The sequence below is a fragment of the Mesoplodon mirus genome, assembly GCF_964341445.2.
Source record: "Mesoplodon mirus genome assembly, chromosome: 13".
NCBI classification, from domain to species: domain Eukaryota; kingdom Metazoa; phylum Chordata; class Mammalia; order Artiodactyla; family Ziphiidae; genus Mesoplodon; species Mesoplodon mirus.
In genome coordinates, this window is record NC_138989.1 from 73,659,168 (window position 1) to 73,679,951 (window position 20,784).

The 20,784-nt window shown below is 42.5% G+C and overlaps 1 protein-coding gene across 8 annotated transcripts in view; it reads left to right on the forward strand.

Moving 5' to 3' along the window:
• The window catches only part of NEDD4L (NEDD4 like E3 ubiquitin protein ligase), a 355,791-nt gene that overhangs the window by 310,084 nt on the left and 24,923 nt on the right, over nucleotides 1-20,784 (forward strand). For all 8 annotated transcript variants that reach the window (XM_082641144.1, XM_082641145.1, XM_082641146.1 and 5 more), the window contains 5 exons: nucleotides 3,543-3,601; nucleotides 13,010-13,075; nucleotides 14,851-15,080; nucleotides 16,570-16,691; nucleotides 19,351-19,421. In XM_082641144.1, the coding sequence (XP_082497270.1) occupies nucleotides 3,543-3,601; nucleotides 13,010-13,075; nucleotides 14,851-15,080; nucleotides 16,570-16,691; nucleotides 19,351-19,421 (548 nt within the window). The remainder of the gene's footprint in view (nucleotides 1-3,542; nucleotides 3,602-13,009; nucleotides 13,076-14,850; nucleotides 15,081-16,569; nucleotides 16,692-19,350; nucleotides 19,422-20,784) is intronic.

Below are 20,784 nucleotides of genomic sequence, written 5' to 3' on the forward strand. Positions count from 1 at the left end.
AGATGACCAAAGACTGTGTAAGAAAAAGGTCTGTTTAGGAGAGCCTCATTAGCTGACAATGTAACATTTCTGTCAGGTCTCCCTAATTCGTCAAGGTTTATTCAGTGGAAAGCAATAGAGCGGTGTACATATCAATGAAACAGAGTTCAATTCATATGCCATTTTTAAAAAAAACAAATTCCAGTCTGTGAAAAATGAAGCATATCTATCTTTTTTAAGACACTGTATCAGGTACTCAAACCCACTCCAAAACGGGTTTCATTACCTGGAATTTCCTTACCTTCCGAACGAGTCTCTGCTTCTAAACGTTTTTCCCAAATCTTATTTCTAGCGAAATTCAGCATCTCATTTTGCTGTCCTGCTGCCTGCAGGACAGAAGCCAGGCCATCCCTACTCCACCATTTGACCGTGAGCGCAGCCATCTTGTAAGGTGCTCAGTCATCCGTCTTCCACTTCGCTGGGGCATGTGACTGCACACTGAATGTAAAAGGCAGCAGGGCGCTTGTCTCCTAATTCATTCGGTTTTTTAAATTTTCTGCTTCATAAATTCTTGAGAAGTGAGACATTTTCAAGATTAAAAACGTTGAAGATTTAATTTCAGAAGAGCATGAGTGCTCAGTACTCATGTGCTCTTTAGACTTCTAGATTCATTTGATTTGACATTTATCAAAAAGCTCCTGTGTCTCAAGCCTGGTGTCAGAGGGTATGGGAAGGTCTTGAACTGAACCCCTACCTCCCTTAGGAATAGCATAGTTCTTCTTAAAGACCCGATATGCCCAGCCACTGAGTACTTGGCCACAGGCAGTTTATATACAAAGCTAAAAAATAAAATTCCAGGGATGCCGTAAGATCCTGTTTTAATCTTTTCTGCCAGCAGTCTTACCAAACCTGTCAACAGTAGCCAAGTGGACTGAGTTTTCTATTCTACTTCATTCTCGCCCCTTTATTTGAAATATTACGTCTCAAAGACAAAAAGCAAGTTTAGATTCAAAAGTTTTAGGACAAAACGGGTAACTGGCCACCGACAGTCATACGTCGATAATTCTTAAGTGCAAAATTGATCATTATCGTAATCCTATAAGACCCATATGTGGTTCTGAAAGCCTAGACTGTTTGAAAAAGAATCTGTTTTTGCCATCAGCTTCATTTGGTCATTTAAAAAGTCAGGCTCCTGCTACACGCTGGGAAATGTGTTAAGTGGTGGAGAGGGGGCTGCAGAGATGAACAGCACACAGTCCTGGTCCTCAAGGGGCTTAAGCTCTAGTAGGGAGTGCCAGGAGGTATTTAAGTGTTGTCTTAGGGGAGTGAACCAGTTGTTACGTAGAAGTACTTGCTGAGTGTCTGGGCTCCAGCAGTGGAAGAAGGCTGCAAAAGAGCCTTGTAGAATGGGTGACTTTTCAGGTGGATCCCAAATAATGAGTGAGGTTTAGCCAGGCACGCCCAGCAAAGAGCAATTCTAGGAGGGAGAAAGCGTGCACAGGTGTGTGAAGCTGTGCAGGTGACACCATGTTCAGAGAAGCGCAGTGGGGTTGCAAACGGCCAGTGTGCAGATGAGGCTGGCGTGACACCCGCATTAAGTCAAAGGGAGTCTGCCGGTACGGGGACTCGGGTCCCTCCCGCGGCCAGGCGGGAGCACCTAAGGGATGGTGCAGAAGGGACTCTGATGCAGTCAGGTTTGTGCTCTAGAGCAGCCGTCCCCAGCCTTTTTGGCACCAGGGTCCTGCCTCGTGGAAGACAGTTTTCCCACGGACAGGGGTGGGGGAGGAGGGGTGGTTCGGGGGGTGCTGCGAGCGCTGGGGAGCCGCAGGTGAGGCTTCGCCCTCGGCCCGGGGGTGAGATCCCCTTGGCAGAGCTTCAAAGGAAGTTTTGAACGGGGGTGAGTGAGACTGAGGCCAGGGAGACCTAGACAGCAGTCCAGGAAGAGGATGAGCGCTCGGGAAAGAAGCCTTTTCAGAGAGGTGGGGACAGGTGGTGACCGCCGGAGTGAAAGGTGAGCGAGGCTGGAGGGTATGGCAGGTGCCGGACTTGAACAGTGGACGGATTGTGGTGCTGTTAATGAGAGGAATACAGGGTTGTATGAACCATTTTGGTAGTGGAAGATTATGGGTCAAATTCTGGCAGAGTAGGGTTTGAGGTATTTCCCAGGGGAAATCCAGGTGCAGGTGTCAAGGATGGAGCTCGAGGTTCTGGTTTGGACAGATGTGGGGCTCATCATATGGAGGTAGTAGGTGATTTATTTTCTGGTTTGATGATGGTACCCAGTCTATATATAGTCTAAGGCAGTTTTTACTCAGCTATATTCTTTTTCTTTTATTTACTTTTCTCCTGTTTTGCATCACAGCAACAGCTCTTAATTTCCAAAAACTTCTGTCTTCAAAGTAAGGGACCCAGAGATACCTTTTGCTTCTTCCATCAGCGTTCTCTGAAACAGTTGAAACATTTCTTGTAACTTTTCTGCCAGTGTGAATCCAGAATCGTCATGTGCTTTGGTAGCTTAATTTTAAAACTTTACCACTGCTTTTGTTAAAATAATTATACCAGACTTCGAAAAATTCCTGGGATAGTTATTAAAACCAAATTTATTAGTTATTCTTATCAGTCCACTTACGAAGTATACCAGAAAAAAACAGACTATTCTTCTCAAACAAATAATTTCCTTTTTTACAAACCAACTTAGATTTCCTAACACTCCAGAGAGAAACCTATTCTTCCCTGTCTACCCTCCCCATATCTTTCATGTGAGTCCATTCCTGCCCCCCCCATATATACACACAGTAGCATAAAGTCTTTTTAATTAAGGCACAGTCACAAATCCCAAGTGATCCAGGTAGCTAATGTGTGTTTCCACCTACACCATTGAAGCAGTGGTATAGGTGCCATTTACTAATCTTATTGACATTGACTCATTTGAAAGAAAGAACCACTTCTCACCAGCTTGACCAAAAGGGAACCTTTTCTCTGGAATCCTCCTGTGCTGTATCTAATTCTCATTTTTTGGACTGCCTTAGCTGTTTTGATTTTTGTGTGCAGATGAGTGACACGTGTAATGGATTATTCATTTGTTCAACTTAGGCTTTTTAACTGAAAGCTGTTTGCAACACCATAAAGCAAAGGAAAGAGTATTTGAAATGAGAAAAAAATAGTGTGTGTGTTAACTTTGGGGAACTAAAATCTTTTATGCTTTTTTTTTAATTAAATGAAAATCAATCTCAAGTTATAAATCCTTGAAGGTACAGGGGTTTATAATTGAAATTTCAGCAGATTGCTTGCCCAAAACAGTGTGAATAGATGGTTTTACTTTAGTTGTGCATTTTTGATTGTTTTTAACTAAACAGTATTGGGGGCTGTGGTGCAGATTGCCTTACAGAGTATAGTTCTAACCCTGAAATACTAAGTTATTTATCCTTGGGAGTCAGGATGGGGAACTGGGGGAACTTCTGGAAAATCCAGAAATAATTCTTTTTAAAACGTTTTGGACATGAAATAGATTTGAACTAATAAGCCGTTGTTTTTTTTGTTTTTTTTTTTTTTAATATTTCCAGATAGCAAAATTACTCAGTGGGAAGACCCAAGACTACAGAATCCAGCTATTACTGGTCCGGTCAGTATTCAAGTTCTGACTCTTCAGTATAATATTTTGGTTTCATCTAAACACACATTTCTTGTATATTCCTGCTTACCTTGATGCCAGGGGCCTGGCTGGTGTCCTTGAGAAATTTAACATTACTCCCGTCTCCTCCTTCCCGGAATTTCTGGGTGAGGTACAGCTACATTTGCCTTTTCACAGGGCTTTCAATATAAAGGAAAAGAAAGGGCCTCCCTGGTGGCGCAGTGGTTGAGAGTCCGCCTGCCGATGCAGGGGATACGGGTTCGTGCCCCGGTCTGGGAGGATCCCATATGCCGCGGAGCGGCTGGGCCCGTGAGCCATGGCCGCTGGGCCTGCGCGTCCGGAGCCTGTGCTCCGCAACGGGGGAGGCCACAGCAGTGAGAGGCCCGCATACCGCAAAAAGAAGAAAAAAAAAAAAAAAAGAAAAGAAAATGGTTTGCTAGTGGTAACAAAACTAAACATTCTCTTTTGTCTTTTATAAAAGGGTAGATTAAAAGTATAACAATCAAAATGTCCTCTCTTCCTTTTTATATGAAGCAAAACTTGGTCCTGTATTTGTAGAGTTCTAACATTTCTTGAGGCCAAGGGTAGTATATGCATGCTAACAAATTGAAATTGGATCCTGAATCTCTTCCGGCTCTAAAACTCTGCAAAGGTTTGGGTGAGGGAGTAGCTGCACTCCAGAGCTGGCAGTTAAGAATCTTCTCTCTGCTGACCCACTAACCTTCTCATAGTCCCCTTATGTGTGTTGATAAGGAAGAGTGACACCCTGGCACTGGTCAGCAGGCACCTGGTATCAAACACCTGAAAGGAGCCTGTGGAATACTCCAGAGTCTTTTGTCAGTGGTTACATGAGTGCAAGGAGAGACTCTGGAATTGCAGGAACTGTACTGGGATGAGCAGAAGATTGCAAATTGGGGAATCTTTTAATAACTGGGGGAGCTAAAGGAAGGGAAGTTTGTTATATCAAGTGCTGAGCTAAGACACCAATAGGTATATTTAAAGTACTAATTTTGTGGCTTTAATCTGATTTGGTTCAAATTACATTTTGAATTATAGGTCCATTTGAAAACTTGAAAGATAATACAGTGCAAACGCACCTTGATACCTGACATCCCTTTAGTTACTTGTTGGATTTGAATTTGTCCAGCTGCTTTGCTTAGCGGTTGATGCAAAGTGGCCAATGTCACGTGGGTCAAAACAGGCGTCAGCTCCTCTGCATGTAGCTTAACAAACACCTGCCTCACTACCACGGCTCTTTTTGTTACATTCATGGTCACAATAAGTTAGAGTAGTATTTTCTCTTCTCCATCATGAGAAACAAGGTAAATTCAAGAAATGATGCTGTTTGCAAGCAACAGAAGACTTCTGACATAATGATGAAGCCTTTTCAAATATTTCTATCGCTTATTGATCATCTGTCTTCCTGCAACACTGTTAGTTCTTATAATTACTATTGAAAATTATTTAGCATCATAAATCCAGGTAGATTTGCCCTGAAGAAAGCTCTTTCTTTGTTTTCTACTAACAAAAGAGCCTTGTTTACTCTTTTTTTTATTATTGGTAGTATTTCTTTCAATAAGAGCACGTGTATTTAGATAATTATTACCTTAGTGTAGATATCTGGTCTTCATTTTAATTCAGTTCTAAATTTTTGGTAATTTCCATAATGATTTCTTTCTGTCCTTAACTTACAAATTATTTAGAATATGCTTTTTAGTTTCTGAGAGTTTGAGAGGGTTTTTACCTGTTTCTTACTGATTTCTGATTTTATTGCATTGTGGTCATATAATATTGTCTGTGGAATATTATCAGGTATTTGAAACTTCTTTGGAGGCTTGGCCATTTTTTGTTAATGTTCTTTTTGTGTTTGAAAAGAATGTGTATTCTGTCTTTGCTGGGTATAGAGTTCTTTATATATGTCTGTTACATCAGGCCTGTGGTGTTCAAATTTTCCATTTCCATGACAACTTTTTTCCTGGCTTTTCTTTATCTAACCGAGTCAGCTGTGTCAGAATCTCCCATGGTGACTGTGGCTTTGTCGGTCATTATGTTCACTTTCTCTTCACTAGTACTTGCCTAGTGTATCTTTTCTGTCCTTTAACTATCTCTGTTTTTTCTTTTTGCTTGCTTTCTGGTGGACTGATAGAGTACTCTTTGTTTTCTTTCATTTGCTGTACTTGCTTGGACGTTGTATTTTCTATTTCTGTTCTTTTGGTGCTCACATTAAAATTTTTAACCACTATACTTGACCTTTGTCAAAATTAATCACTCTCTACTCTTTTCCTGGATAATATACAACTTTGGGGAACTTCAGTGCTGTTCTTCCCACTCCTACTTTCCATTGTTCAGTGGAATTTTAAAACTACCTTGTCTTTCAACTTGCCAAATAATCATTAATATTTTCTCTTTTTTTCAACAGTCAATGCTTGTTTAATTTACTTATATGTAAACAAATTCCTTTGCCCACCATTGTTCTTTTTTTTCTAACATCTTTATTGGAGTATAATTGCTTTACAATGGTGTGTTAGTTTCTGCTGTATAACAGAGTGAATCAGCTATACATACACATATATCCCCATATCCCCTCCCTCTTGCGTCTCCCTCCCACCCTCCCTATCCCACCCCTCTAGGTAGACACAGAGCACTGAGCTGATCTCCCTGTGCCATGTGGCTGCTTCCCACTAGCTAGCTGTTTTACATTTGGTAGTGTGTATATGTCCATGCCACTCTGTCACTTCGTCCCAGCTTACCCTTCCCCCTCCCCATGTCCTCAAGTCCAGTCTCTACATCTGTGTCTTTATTCCTGTCCTTCCCCTAGGTTCTTCAGAACCAATTTTTTTTTTAGACTCCATAGATATGTGTTAGCATACGGTATTTGTTTTTCTCTTTCTGACTTACTTCACTCTATATGACAGTCTCTAGGTCCATCCACCTCACCACAAATAACTAAATTTCGTTTCTTTTTATGGCTGAGTAATATTCCATTGTATATATGTGTCACATCTTCTTTATCCATTCATCTGTCGATGGACACTTCAGTTGCTTCCACGTCTCCACCATTGGTTCTTGCATCTACTTTTTTCCAGGTTAAGTTTTCTGCTTAATAAAGTTTAATCTGTAGTTGATGGTTCTAAAAGTGTGGCCTATAGATCAACAGCATCATTCAGAAACTTATTAGAAATGTAAATTTTGGGCTCCCAACCCAGACCTCCTGAAAATCAGCAACTTTGGTTGTGGGCCCTGCAGTCGGTGTTTTAACATACCCTCCCAGGGATTCTGATGCTAATTCAAGTTTGAGAACCTCTGCTCTGGTGGCAATTTCAGTGAGGGTCTGAGAGAGAGGGGGCTTACCTACCTCTCTGTTAAATGATAGTTTAGCTGATTATAGAATCCTTAGTCAACAATTATTTTCCTTCAGTACTTTGGGGATTTTTTTTTTGTCTCTTCCGGCCTCCATAACTGATGATGAGAAGTTCGTTGTCACTCTAATTTTCACTTTTTGGTGAGTAAATCTCTCTTCTCTGGTGATTTTGAATTTTTCTCCGTGTCTTTGATTTTCTACAGTTCTACTATCACAAATCTAAGTGTGGATTTCTTTTTATTTATTCTGCTCTGGATTCATTGTGACTCTTCATATGAGGATGGTGTCTCTCCTTTATTCAGGAAAATTCCCTGCAGTTATTTCTTCACATATTGTACCTTTCCCATTTTTATTATCTGCATCAGTAATTCCTATTGGGTATTTGATTCAGTTTTACATTCTGTCTCCCTTATCTTTTAGCTTTCCCGTCTTCTTTCTCATTGCTGTATTGTGGGCTCAGCTCTTCCAGTTAATTATCTTTTAAGCTTTTCATAATCTACTCTATCAGTTCATTGTGTCTATTATTTCAGTGACTAGATTTAACTTCTCAAAGCTCTATTTGGTCTTTTTCAATTTGCTTGGTCTTTTTAGTTATTGTTATTTGATCCTGTTCTTCCCTTTTATTTATTTTTCTATTCATACTTACAGCTTTTTAATCATTCTTAAAATATTTGTTCCAGCACCTCTTCTAGATTATTTTATTACCTCTGGTTCTAGGGGCATTAAATCTCCCACTTGTTATGTCTGTAGACTCTCCTCAGTGGTAGTTGATTGCCTAGTTCAGTTTATAATTTTGTGTTTTTAAGTGTGTGTGTGCTCATCTTCATTTTTTTTCTTTATGGGGCTTTTATACATCCTGACTTGTATTTACTGTTAACTTCTTAGCTTGGGTTTATGCCCCCTTGGTTACTATAACCACGGACCTCCTACCCACTGGTGTAGGCTTGGGAGTCTGAATTTATTAGAGATCTGGGTTTTTTTGTTTGTTTTTCTCCCGGTTACCGTCCTGGATAGAAGGGAAGCTTCCTTGCAACTCTCCCAGGCCTGTGGGTAGAATTTTCTTGAACCCTGTTCAGATGTAGGTCTTAAGCAGGGAACTCTGTCTGACTCCCCTGGTCATACAGACTGTAGGCCGTGCTCTGTGTCCCCATGTGAGGATTAAAAACCCAAGCCCAAGCCCCAAGTCTAGGTCCAAAGCCCACTTCTTTAATTTTGTCTTTCTGCATATCTGGTACCTAGAGTTTCTCTCTCTCTTTTCCCAAGTTTTAAAAATACCTACATATTAGGGGAGAGGGGACCCTTCTGTGGCATTACTGTGAGTCAGTATGCTCTCTTTGTGACAAGCATCACCATTAAAAGCATTAGAGGGCTTCCCTGGTGGTGCAGTGGTTGAGAGTCCACCTGCCGATGCAGGGGACACGGGTTCGTGCCCTGGTCCTGGAGGATCCCACATGCTGCGGAGCGGCTGGGCCCATGAGCCATGGCCGCTGAGCCTGCGCATCCGGAGCCTGTGCTCCGCAACGGGAGAGGCCACAACAGTGAGAGGCCCGTGTACCGCAAAAAAAAAAAAAAAAAAAAAGCATTAGAAACATGAAGTGCTATTTGTAGTTGCTACTCTTAAGAACACCATCTCGTGCTTGTGTAACGCTTCGTACTTATTCAAGAACTTTATAATCAACTGCTTTGAAACTCACAGCAATCCTCTCAGTATGGTAGGGAAGAAGTTGGGATTCCCAACTTGTCAGCAGCTCAGAAAGCTAATTGCCAAAAGTTTGAGCACATGTCAGAATCCAGGCCAGAGGCCCAGATGTACTGGTTTTACCGACGTCTCCGTGTCAGGCCCGAGCCTTCTCTGCAAGGAGCTCCGGTGTCCGTAATGGACAATAATGGCATGAAAACCTTTAGACCCCACTTACACAATGTCAGGTTTTCACTTTGTTCAAAAAAGAAAGCATATTTAATAGAGAGCAACTTTAATCAACAGATATGTTAATTCTTTAAATAGGCTTATTTTACATATTATATTGCATGTAAGAAAAGAAGATGCCAGATTTTCAAGAGAGAATAAATAATTTGGCCTGTCCAATGCAGAAATGTAATTCTCTTCAGGGGCTGCAACGTATGGATGTCTTTATCCTCGTATGTTGTTGGAATCTTTTCAGGAGAAGAATATAAAAACCTACTCTTCTTAGGCCATCATAAGAATGACCCCTAGAGAGAAAAGATGAGTATTGGAGGAGGAGGGGTATTTCTCAACTTTCATGCATCATTCCCCAGAAGAAGAAAGACCAGAAGTATCTCAGCACTGATTTCCACTGACATCTAGTCAGCACCTACCAGGTTACAAGCCAGACAAGGGCAGAGATACCATGGGCGGGGGGCAACACTTTGAAATATATTCCTTGGGAAACTTGTCATTTAAGACAGTTGAGCTTGCATTCACAGTGATGAATGTTTAACCCTTTTTTCAACGTTTTCAGGCAGGGAAACAAAAACAAAAAGTAATTGCTGGGAATCACAGATTTTTGGAAAGGGAAGAGCCTTAAAATTTGACTAGTCAAGTCTTTCTGCTTAACTGTGAAGGAATTCCGGAGTGGAGAGGTTATATCACAGAGCTAGCTGGCAGTAGAGTCTGCTCTGGAAGTCAGGTCTTCTGAAGCTGGCATGAGATAATAAAAGGAAATTTTTTTTTCAGCTTAATTTTCTTCTGTTACAGTTAATCATAGCTAAGAACATCAAATACTTTTCCTTTTTTGAGAACTCACTGTTCCTGTCATGGTTTGTTCCCTCCTGTCATTCTGGTTTCTGCTGAGATTTCCCTTTCTCAGAGCTGCCTTCCCCAACCATCTCATGTAAAACAACCACTGAGGAACTCTATCATTTTCCCACCTAGCATTTACCACTGTGTATTCATTTATTTCTTATTGCCCATTGCTCACAATAGCTTCTAAAAAAGCTACAGAGCAAAAAGCATGATAATGCCTTTATTGGCTTATGTCAGACCATTGTATCCTTTTCCTTAGGTTGGTGGTTGTCCAGATAGTGATAAAATGTCTACCTTTTCTGGAATCAGAATTCATACAGTATTTCATCAGACTAAACACTGCCCAAAATAAATACAATATGTAGTCAAATCTAATGTTCAGTGAAGAGGCAAATGAAGACTGGCTTAAAAATTAAAAGCTAAGAACATACCATACGTAGTATAAATTGTCTTTAGAATGTTCTTAAGATACTTAAATATGTTGTCTTTTGCTCTTGAATTACAAAGCAAAATACTGACATGATCACTGTTTTCTATGAGAATAGTAACATGTTTTTGTTTTGGCTTAGTTATTATTTGTATGACCATGTCTTAAAACAGTATGAAGCGGGGAAGCTTTTGTTCTTCATTTCTCCTCTTCCGGTCAGGAGTAAGCGTGGTGAAGGTGTAAGGTTTAGAGTCTGGAGACACTTTGCAAAGGATCAGTATATTTTATTAATGTAGCACAAAATGATATCAGCAGAAGTATTCTTGCCCAAATTCACACTATGCGCTAAAAAGCAATGAGTTGTTCTGACTGTGAGGCTGTCACAGTTACATCCACGTGTGTGCAAAAGCAATCCTTTCTGCTTCATAAAAAAAAAAATGTAAGCCTTTTCCATTGCCTGAAGTCACAGCTCTGACTTTCGGATACTGTAAGCTACTTGACATCATAGCAAGTACCGAATATTTAAATGACTATATAAAAATGTAATTACTTTGCCTGAAGAGATTCCAGAACTTATGAATAATGTTAGCTCAGTTACTGAGCTCACTCCTGTGGTATCATCACTCTGCTCTATAGATACAGCATTCCAGATTTAAAGAAATCCTTGCCCACGACCTCTAAATAGTCAACTCCTAAAATGAGGACTTTTCCAGCATGCTGTTTACCCAGTTTTTTTCCTTGACAAGTGTATCAGTTCGCTTGCCTTTCTGCTTGTTACTTTTCTCCCAAAGATTTTTTTTAACATCTTTATTGGAGTATAATTGCTTTACAGTGTGGTGTTAGTTTCTGCTGTATAACAAAGTGCTATATGCATACACATATCCCCATATCCCCTCCCTCTTGCGCCTCCCTCCCACTCTCCCTATCCCACCCCTCTAGGTGGTCACAAAGCACCAAGCTGAGCTGATCTCCCTGTGCTATGTGGCTGCTTCCCACTAGCTATCTGTTTTACATTTGGTACTGTATATATGTCCATGCCACTCTCTCACTTCGTCCCAGCTTACCCTTCCCCCTCTCCGTGTCCTCAAGTCCATTCTCTAGTAGGTCTGCGTCCTTATTCCTGTCTTGCCCCTAGGTTCATCAGAACCAATTTTTTTTCTAGATTCCATATATATGTGTTAGCATATGGTATTTTTTCTTTTTCTGCCTTTTTCACTCTGTATGACAGACTCTAGGTCCATCCACCTCATTACAAATAGCTCAATTTCATTTCTTTTTATGGCTGAGTAATATTCCATTGTATATATGTGCCACATCTTCTTTATCCATTCATCTGTCAGTGGACACTTAGGTTGCTTCCATGTCCTGGCTATTGTAAATAGTGCTGCAATGAACATTGGGGTGCAGGTGTCTTTTTGAATTAACGGTTTTCTCAGGGTTTATGCCCAGTAGTGGGATTGCTGGGTCATACGGTAGTTCTATTTGCAGTTTTTTAAGGAACCTCCATACTGTTCTCCGTAGTGGTTGTATCAATTTACATTCCCACCAGCAGTGCAAGAGGGTTCCCTTTTCTCCACACCCTCTCCAGCATTTATTGTTTGTAGATTTTTTGATGGACATTCTGACTGGTGTGAGCTGACACCTCATTGTCATTTTGATTTGCATTTCTCTAGTGATTAGTGATGTTGAGCATCCTTTCATATGTTTGTTGGCAATCTGTATATCTTCTGTGGAGAAATGTCTAGTTAGGTCTTCTGCCCATTTTTGGATTGGATTGTTTTTCTGATATTGAGCTGCATGAGCTGCTTGTAAATTTTGAAGATTAATCCTTTGTCAGTTGCTTCATTTGCAAATATTTTCTCCCATTCTGAGGGTTGTCTTTTGGTCTTGTTTATGGTTTCCTTTGCTGTGCAAAAGCTTTTAAGTTTCATTAGGTCCCATTTGTTTATTTTTGGTTTTATTTCCCATTTCTCTAGGAGGTGGGTCAAAAAGGATCTTGCTGTGATTTATGTCATACAGTGTTCTGCCTATGTTTTTCCTCTAACAGTTTGATAGTTTCTGGCCTTACATTTAGGTCTTTAATCCATTTTGAGTTTATTTTTGTGTATGGTGTTAGGGAGTGTTCTAATTTCATTCTTTTACATGTAGCTGTCCAGTTTTCCCAGCACCAGTTATTGAAGAGGCTGTCTTTTCTCCATTGTATATTCTTGCCTCCTTTATCAAAAATACGGTGACCATATGTGTGTGGGTTTATCTCTGGGCTTTCTATCCCGTTCCATTGATCTATATTTCTGTTTTTGTGCCAGTACCATACTTTCTTGATTACTGTAGCTTTGTAGTATAGTCTGACACGTAGGAGCCTGATTCCTCCAGCTCCGTTTCTCTTTCTCAAGATTGCTTTGGCTATTCGTCTCCCAAAGATTTTTAAGGCACAATTAGTCTTTTCTGAACGACAGTGTAGGTCATTTGGAGTTGTGTGTTAAAGTATGATAGCCAATAACTTACCTAAACTACAACCTATAAAAAGATTACAATGCACCCTGATGCATATTCAGACAGAAGTCACATGGAAAGTCTATTCAGTTTATGTATAATACCTCTAAATGATTTCTTGAGTATCCATATTGTTGTTTTCAGGGATCAAAGCCCCATTCAGTGCTGATTAACCTTAACCATTTCTATAACATTCGCATGTGCTATGTAGACATTATGTAAATTTCAGTGGTTATATGGAGAGTGACGATTTTAAGGTTCATGATTCATGAAATTTTCTGAATGTTGGCTTAGTATACATAAAATTTCAAGCATGTTGTTCATATTATCTATATTTATACATTTATCTTCCAGGCTGTTCCTTACTCCAGAGAATTTAAGCAGAAATATGACTACTTTAGGAAGAAATTAAAGAAACCTGTGAGTACATATCTTCCACAAATGCTGTTTTAGTCATTTGTAAGTTACCCAAATTACTTCACTGAGAACAACTCGTTTCTTACTGTTACGTGTATACTAAAAATATGACCTTTCTTTTCTCACTGCACTTTGATCCACCTGGATCTTCAATCTGACTTTTCTTTTTAACAGACATGGTAAGTGAAGATTAACTTAGTATTACATATCAAATCACCTGAAGGTAATTTCTTATGTAATACATTAAAAAATAGAAATGATTTTTATGAGGTATAAAATAATTCAGGAACTAGTGAAAAAATGTGGAGAAGCCTATGCAATCAATTATGGCTATCCTATTTAATAAAACCTAGATCCTAATTCGAAAAATGTTCAAGTCCCTTTAAATTCAGAAATACAGTTTTAATGATGATATGTACAACAAAAATATAATTTATAATATTTGAAATATTAAGACCAAGTGTAATTTTCGGATTAAAATTCTTACTAGGAAACCCATTAAGATTCTGACAAAACTGAGAAACCCTGTAAGGCTTTTTACAGGCAGTGTTTTAAAATACAGTATTATATTTTCTACTGACATATCTCCCCAAATAACTTTAATACTATGTCTTCTCTTTTACTTTCTGATTTCACCTCTCTGGTGTAAATTTTACCAGTTTTCTCCTAAGTTTGTGCCTTCACTATTTTGGGGGTGTTTTTGTTCCCATCACCGTTTCTTGGCTTCCTCATTGGGGAAAGCTGCAGCTCCGATCACCCCCATTTGCCTGTGCTCCTTCCCCATCTCCCCCACCCCGCTCCACTCCCTCAGCTGATGCCTCATTTTCCCAGCCTCTGCTATGGATGAGGCACTGGGGATGCAGAGACGGTTGAAACACAGCCTCTGCCTCGGGGAGCTCCCTCTTAGGGGTTCTGTTCTCTCTTCTAACATCCTGACTCAAGGAGCTCCTGGGTAACTCCTTTTGAAATGACTCAAATTTGAACCTGTGGAATTCCAGTGTTTCTTTGTGAGTCGCCTGCATTTCCTCCAGTGATGTGATGACTGTAGATATCACGCTGTCTCACTTTGTGGCACTTGCACCGTGGTACCTTCTGCCTGGAAACTGACTCTGTAGATCCATCATCCTGGCAAAGCTGACCCTGGACCTGTTTTTCCAGGAAGCAGTTATTCACCACTTCAATCAAGTGCTTTTTTATTTTCACGTTTATTAACTGTTGCCTTTGGGATGCTTTCCCACAACTTGGCCATGATAATCAGGGCCCCACTCCCCATGGCAACAGAACTAGCTTGTAGGCATCATGGTCATGGCTACCAGCTGGAGTCCCTACCAGGGCTGAGGGTCGTCCCAGCCTGGCCAGGTGGGGATTGTCTATGGGTTTTAATCCCCTGGACTACAGTCCCTTTCTTTGACTAAAACGGTATACAGAGTTGACCATATTTCAGTTGCCAGTGGGCGGATAAGTGCCCCACAGTTGCTTATAACAGGGAGAGAGGATGATTGTCTTCACTCAGCATAGTTTCTTCTGCAGCGCATGTTGCTGGCTCAGTCTGACACCTGCTGGTGGATGCTGTGTGTCTCCTCCTGACATAGGCTTTCTGTCTGAGTGAAGAACAATCTAGAAAGGAGAGAGTTTCGGTTGGAACCATTCATCATTGCTTGTTTATTTGAAGGCTGCCATCATTTCTGCTCTTTGTTCTTTTTTTTTTTTTCTGTTAGGAAGTAAGGTGTATATTTACTGTCTGATGGTGTGTGGGGTTTTTTTTCTCTTGTTTTTAGGCTGATATTCCAAATAGGTTTGAAATGAAACTTCACAGAAATAACATATTTGAAGAGTCCTATCGGAGAATCATGTCTGTGAAAAGACCAGATGTCCTGAAAGCTAGGCTGTGGATTGAATTTGAATCAGAAAAAGGTCTGGACTACGGGGGCGTGGCCAGAGAATGGTTCTTCTTACTGTCCAAAGAGATGTTCAACCCCTATTACGGTCTGTTCGAGTACTCTGCAACGTAAGTGTCTGGAGTGCATTCAGAAGGTGTCCGCACTGAAGCAGTTTTATTCTTCATGAATTTAAACTTAATGAAAGCATAAGCAGCTCACTCAGAGGTGAATTAACACTGCTGATTTCAGCCCCTCCCCGCCAGCCCTTACAAGTCTAGAACAGGTCCCACTCCACATGGTGAACTAACGTACTCTGTGAACACCTAAAAATAATTCTTTTCTTGTCTGTTGGGTTCACATAATTGAGATTGAAAATGTGTTGGGTACTTACGGTAAGGAACAAGGCAATTTTCATTCATAACGTTATGTTAATTCAGGAGAATTTGTCACTGTCAGAATTCAGAAGGTTGTTGTCTTATGAACAAGAATCGTTTCTGAAGTCAAATTACTTAAAGGCAAACTGAGGACCCGTCCTTTAGGATCCAAAGGACCATGCCCTGGGCCTGTGAGGGAAGGCCCAGACCGCCCCCCCTCCCCGCCTTGCATTAGGATTTCATCACTGCCAGGCATGCAGACTGAGGCAGAGGCCATGGCTTTCTCGGGAATCCAACACTGGCTACTTGCAAGGCCACCCTTTCCTCCTCCAGGCTGCGACTTCTCCAAAGGCTTAGGCAGGACCCGAGCCCCCAGTAAAACAGTTGACCTTGAAAAGCAGCCTGTGCTCTGCAGGGACAAGGGTTCTCCCGTGTCTTTCCCCTGGTGCCGGTCTCCTGGGGGCTCTTCTGGAAGGCAGCCTCAGCGTTCTTCCCCGATGCTCCGGCCAAGAATGTCCCATTTTGTCAAATTGATAAAAGCCATTGAAGTGGAGGGGAGGATCTGGAGGCGAGATCTGCACCTCTTACCCACATTCCCAAAGCTGCCCCCAGAAGAATCTGGCCACGGAGCCCAATTTGCAAACCACCGATCCTCCACCAAAGAAGGACAATGAGATGCATGTCAACATCTTGAGGTGTGCACCGTTGGGACAGCCGTACGTTGCTACCAGTGGCCTGGCCTCCAGGCCTTTCAGGGCAGAATGCTGGTCAGATGGATCAGGGGTTGGACCCCTGGGAAAAATTTTAATCCCCAAACCAAAAGCTTCTCAAGGGAGTTAACCCCCTTTCTCACAGAGACAACCTGTTGCACTCACACATAGCTGGGAATCCATGTCCAGCCCCTTCGGTATGTAGGCCTTCTCAGCTTCCAAAAATACTTGGCTGAACCGTATGAAATTGAGATTTTTGTCGATCAACAGTAGTCAGATATCCAGTTTCTCACGGTTTAACGTAACAGGGCATATCCACCAGCTCTAGTAGACCTCTGTCCTTGGTCACGGAAAAGGGCTAACTAAATAAGCCTGGTTGTCTAGCTTTTATACCTTATTTGTCAGGTACAGGATGTTTGCAGGCACACTGTAAAAGCTTAATGACAGGCAGCAATGGAAAATTCAAATTCTTGCATTTCTTATTTATTGCATTTATTTACCACCTTTCTTTTTCTCTCTCCCGCCCTAAAAAGGGACAACTACACACTTCAGATCAATCCCAATTCAGGCCTCTGTAATGAAGATCATTTGTCCTATTTCACTTTTATTGGAAGAGTTGCTAGTCTGGCAGTATTTCATGGGAAACTTTTAGATGGTAAGTTATTAAAAAGTGTTGAAGTAATAAAAATTGGACAGTGCTGTCTGTGGTCTCTTATCAGGTGTCTTATCTTTCACATCATAGGTTTTAAGCAAAAGTGCTTCACTGGTTCTCCCTCTGTAAATCAGTAGTTTCTTTAATGTTTTGTCCATAATGAAGGTGCTTTTTTTCCTGGTGTCATCTTAATCTGAGCACTGAAGACAGTGTCTATACACAGTTTGAAAAAGTTTTTTTTGAAAAACTTAAGTGTGAAGCACAGAACATTCTGTATTTGTGCATTTTCTATGTTTTCCAGAATAACATTTCTTTAGCAGAAACTAGATTTGATGACAGATGGAAAGTATTGATTGAAAAGTTCATTAAAACGGTCTAATTCAGCCAATATCCTACCATTGTCCTGTTTGTCCCCAAATTACCATTTTTTTGAATGTGAAGAGACTGTAAATAATTTCAAAGCAGTGTTATAACTCAGCTAAGACCTTGACCCCTGGGATCACTGCTGAAACAGATGGCACAGAATAATCTCATTATTATCTAAAGCACGTAAGTCATGCAAAGTACCAAGAATTTCAAGGTACCTTATAAGTCGGGAGTAAAACCCCCCTCCCTGGCTGTATCAGTAGGCTTATAATAGAGACTTCTTATGGATTTGGTCATTGAAAAAGTAGTGCCCTTAAGAGAACATTACAGAAATCATCAGTGAGGAAAGAGAATCAGAAATATTTTTGAAGAATTTAGGGGTGAAATGGTTGAGGGTAGAAGACAGAGCAAGATTGAAGATGGACACTGCAGTTACTGTAGAGAGATTTCCAGGAGAATTATGTGAATTGCATTTATGGAACCTTAGCTATGCTAGTAAATAACTGATGTACCCTGTGTACTTTCTTCTTTAATAAATTTTTACTGGTAGTTGCTAGCTGATTTTGATCCTCTTAATTTCAACATGTTATTTTTTTATGGGGGGCGGGGCTGGTGGCAGGAGCAAACACTTTTTTTTCTGATTAGAAGGAAACTGGTCTCACTCTGTATAGGTATATACAGTGAATGTATTTTAAGTTGCAGCACTGGAGTCATGCCATAGATGATTAGAACATCCGTTATTTACCTTCTGCCGGGCAAGAAGACGTTCTTAGTTGCTACAGGGGAAATAGAGAGAAGTTTAAGCTGAGATCCTGACCTGAGGGGACCGATGTTCCAGTGAGGGTGCGGGAAACATGGGTCCAGAGTCCAGCAGAAGGGAACACACGGAGCTCTCTGGGCGGGGAGGCTGCGGTGGGGTTGGCGCACTTGGAAGCTGGGATCGTTTCAGAAGAGCGAGGACTGGCCAAGAGTCAAGGCTGCCTGGAGTAGTGATGGGGGGGCATCTAGGTCCCTGCTGCAAAAGGAGATGGGAGGTAACCGTGTCCTCGGGAATTGCAAGAAGAAGAGCCCGAATGCCCCCCGGGCGTGTGGCCAGCAGTGTCTTTGTTTCCCGGGACCATGAACGGCCCTGGAGGCACAGCGGACACGCTGCCCATCAGATCAGCCCCTACTCCCTTCTGTGACTTCACCCCCCAGAGAGCAGGGGCTTTGAGCCTCAGCCGCAGGGCCGCACGGAGGCCAGTGGGAGCAGGAACGGGCTGCGAGGGCGGCTGGTTAGACCTGGAGGGGGCGCTGAGGATGGGAGTTGAGGGTGAAGGGGTGGACTGAGGTTCCGGAGGCGCCTGTGTCAGGAGGCGTGTGACGCTGACTTGCCTGGGACAGGGTGAAATGGGGTCCCTGCGGGCACCTGCGCGGTCGTGGCGGCGTGGCCACCGCCCTGGCCTCCCTCAGGCCGTCATCACGCCGCCCGGGAGGACTGCACAGCCTTCTGGACCGCCTCCCTTGCTTCCTTCCTGTTTGTCCCTTCCTGTTGCTCTTCCCAGCACTGCCCAAGCGATGACACTGAAATGCAGGTGGAATTGCCCCCGGGCATTTCAGTGACTCCCCTTGGCCCTGGGCAGCAGCCCAGGCTCTCCCGCACCTCGTGTAAGCTGTGCACTCCCTGCCCAGTCCCTCCTCTGGCCTGTCTGCCCGGGACGCGCTGTGCTTCGGTCCGGGCGAGTCCCGGGTCCCGTCCCTCTGCTGGGAGTGCCCTTTCCTCCCCCGTGCGTGCGCCTTGTTTGCGCTACAGATTCCTGACTGTGCCTGAAGTTCATTTGTCACCTCCGGCAGCCTTTCTGACCTCACCCCTCTGCTGTGCCATCTCTGTTAGTATAACCGCCCTCCTTCCTAAACCCCTTCCCCCGACCCTGCCCCAAGCCAGGCCCTCATCTTACTGTAGAAAACCCTTGATTGTTCTGTTCTGGTCTCTCATTCACATGAAAGCAGGTTAATCTTTTATTTCATGCTCTGATGCACAGCATCATCAAAGATTTGAAACTTGGGGCTTCCCTGGTGGCGCAGTGGTTGGGAGTCCGCCTACCGATGCAGGGGACACGGGTTCGTGCCCCAGTCCGGGAAGATCCCACATGCCGCGGAGCAGCTGGGCCCGTGAGCCGTGGCCGCTGAGCCTGCGCGTCCGGAGCCTGTGCTCCGCAGCGGGAGAGGCCACCACAGTGAGAGGCCCGCGTACCGCAAAAAAAAAAAAAAAAAAGAAAAAAAAGATTTGAAACTAACTCAGTTTTCACCGTTTTAGGTTTCTTCATTCGACCGTTTTACAAAATGATGCTGGGAAAGCAGATAACTCTGAATGACATGGAATCTGTGGTGAGTAAATAGAGGTCACTCCAGTGGACCTCACCAGCAGCTTGTGCCTTATGGAAAGGTAGTTGAGACCATGTTGTAGTCACAGCAATTTTTATGGGCGTCGTCATTCAGTATGGACAACAGGGATTGTTCAAGAGGCTAATTGATCTCCCTAAATTTTTTAATAAGCAACTCATTGTTCACATTTCCTAGAGTCATGGTATTTGGGGTGGGTACACCCACATCTCAGTTACCCCTGCTTACTCAGACCTGGTTTGACCAAATTAAATCCAAGGGTCATTTGGAGACCTCATTGCTGCCCTTGTTTTCCATGGAAAACTGCTAATACTGAACACTTAGAGGTTCATCTGCTGTCCCTCTGTTTCCTGACCTCAAAAAATGTCAGGGAGCCAGACCAAAACAGTTGATGCAGGGAAGACTATTTATACTCATCCCAGATACGGAAGAAGGGTAAGTGACCACTACAGTGTAGGAGAGGAATGAAAAGGTAGAAAATAATTGCTAACTTCTGATTTGGGTTTTCATGTTGCATTTAACTTCTTTAATCTAGGCTGACCATTTTAGAGTTGAAAGGCTTTTCTATAAAGAACAAAAGTTGATGCTCTTTTCCCGGCATACTTTTGCTTCTGTTTTTCTTCTAATTTACCTGTACTCCCACCATTCACCTCTCACGATTCACCACCCACACATTTGGGGTGTTTGCAGCTCTGCTTTCACATTCTGTCACTTGAGTCAGAAAGCATCTTCCTCCCCTCAGCCTCACTGCCGTGTTGACTGTACGTGTTCTGTAGTTGGTTATATGAGCCGTGTACCCCTCCCTCACAGCTCATCCTCTGGGTGTGGAAGGAGAGTAGAAGGCAAGCAGTGCACACAAGTCCACTCAGCTGGGTTTTCCACGGGCGGGCAGCTCTATGTATCCATGGTACCCGTGTCCAGTTTCTCTTCAGCTTTTACCTTTGGCTTAGGCTTTATGCTTTTGTTACTGTATGGTGAGGAAGCTAGGAGTATAAAAATCTCTCTACAAGTCTAAATTAATATTATTCCCCATGTTGACAGTTGGTGCACACCTTCTGTTTGGTCTTCATGGAGCCCCTGGGGCTGCCCAAGAGACAGAGGAGTCCAGGCTCTCGGGGCCTGTGTTCTGGGTTTTGACACTAGGGCATCCTCTTCCTGTTTGCTCACAGTGACTTGCAGAGAGTGCTGGAAGCACAGGAATGGGCATAACTTGAAACCATTGGTATTTAATTAGAACATTCTCTATCCTTCCTACTTTCCTCTAATATTTTCACTCTTAAAAGATGGGGAGTGGGCTTCCTTGGTGGCGCAGTGGTTGAGAGTCCGCCTGCCAATGCAGGGGACACGG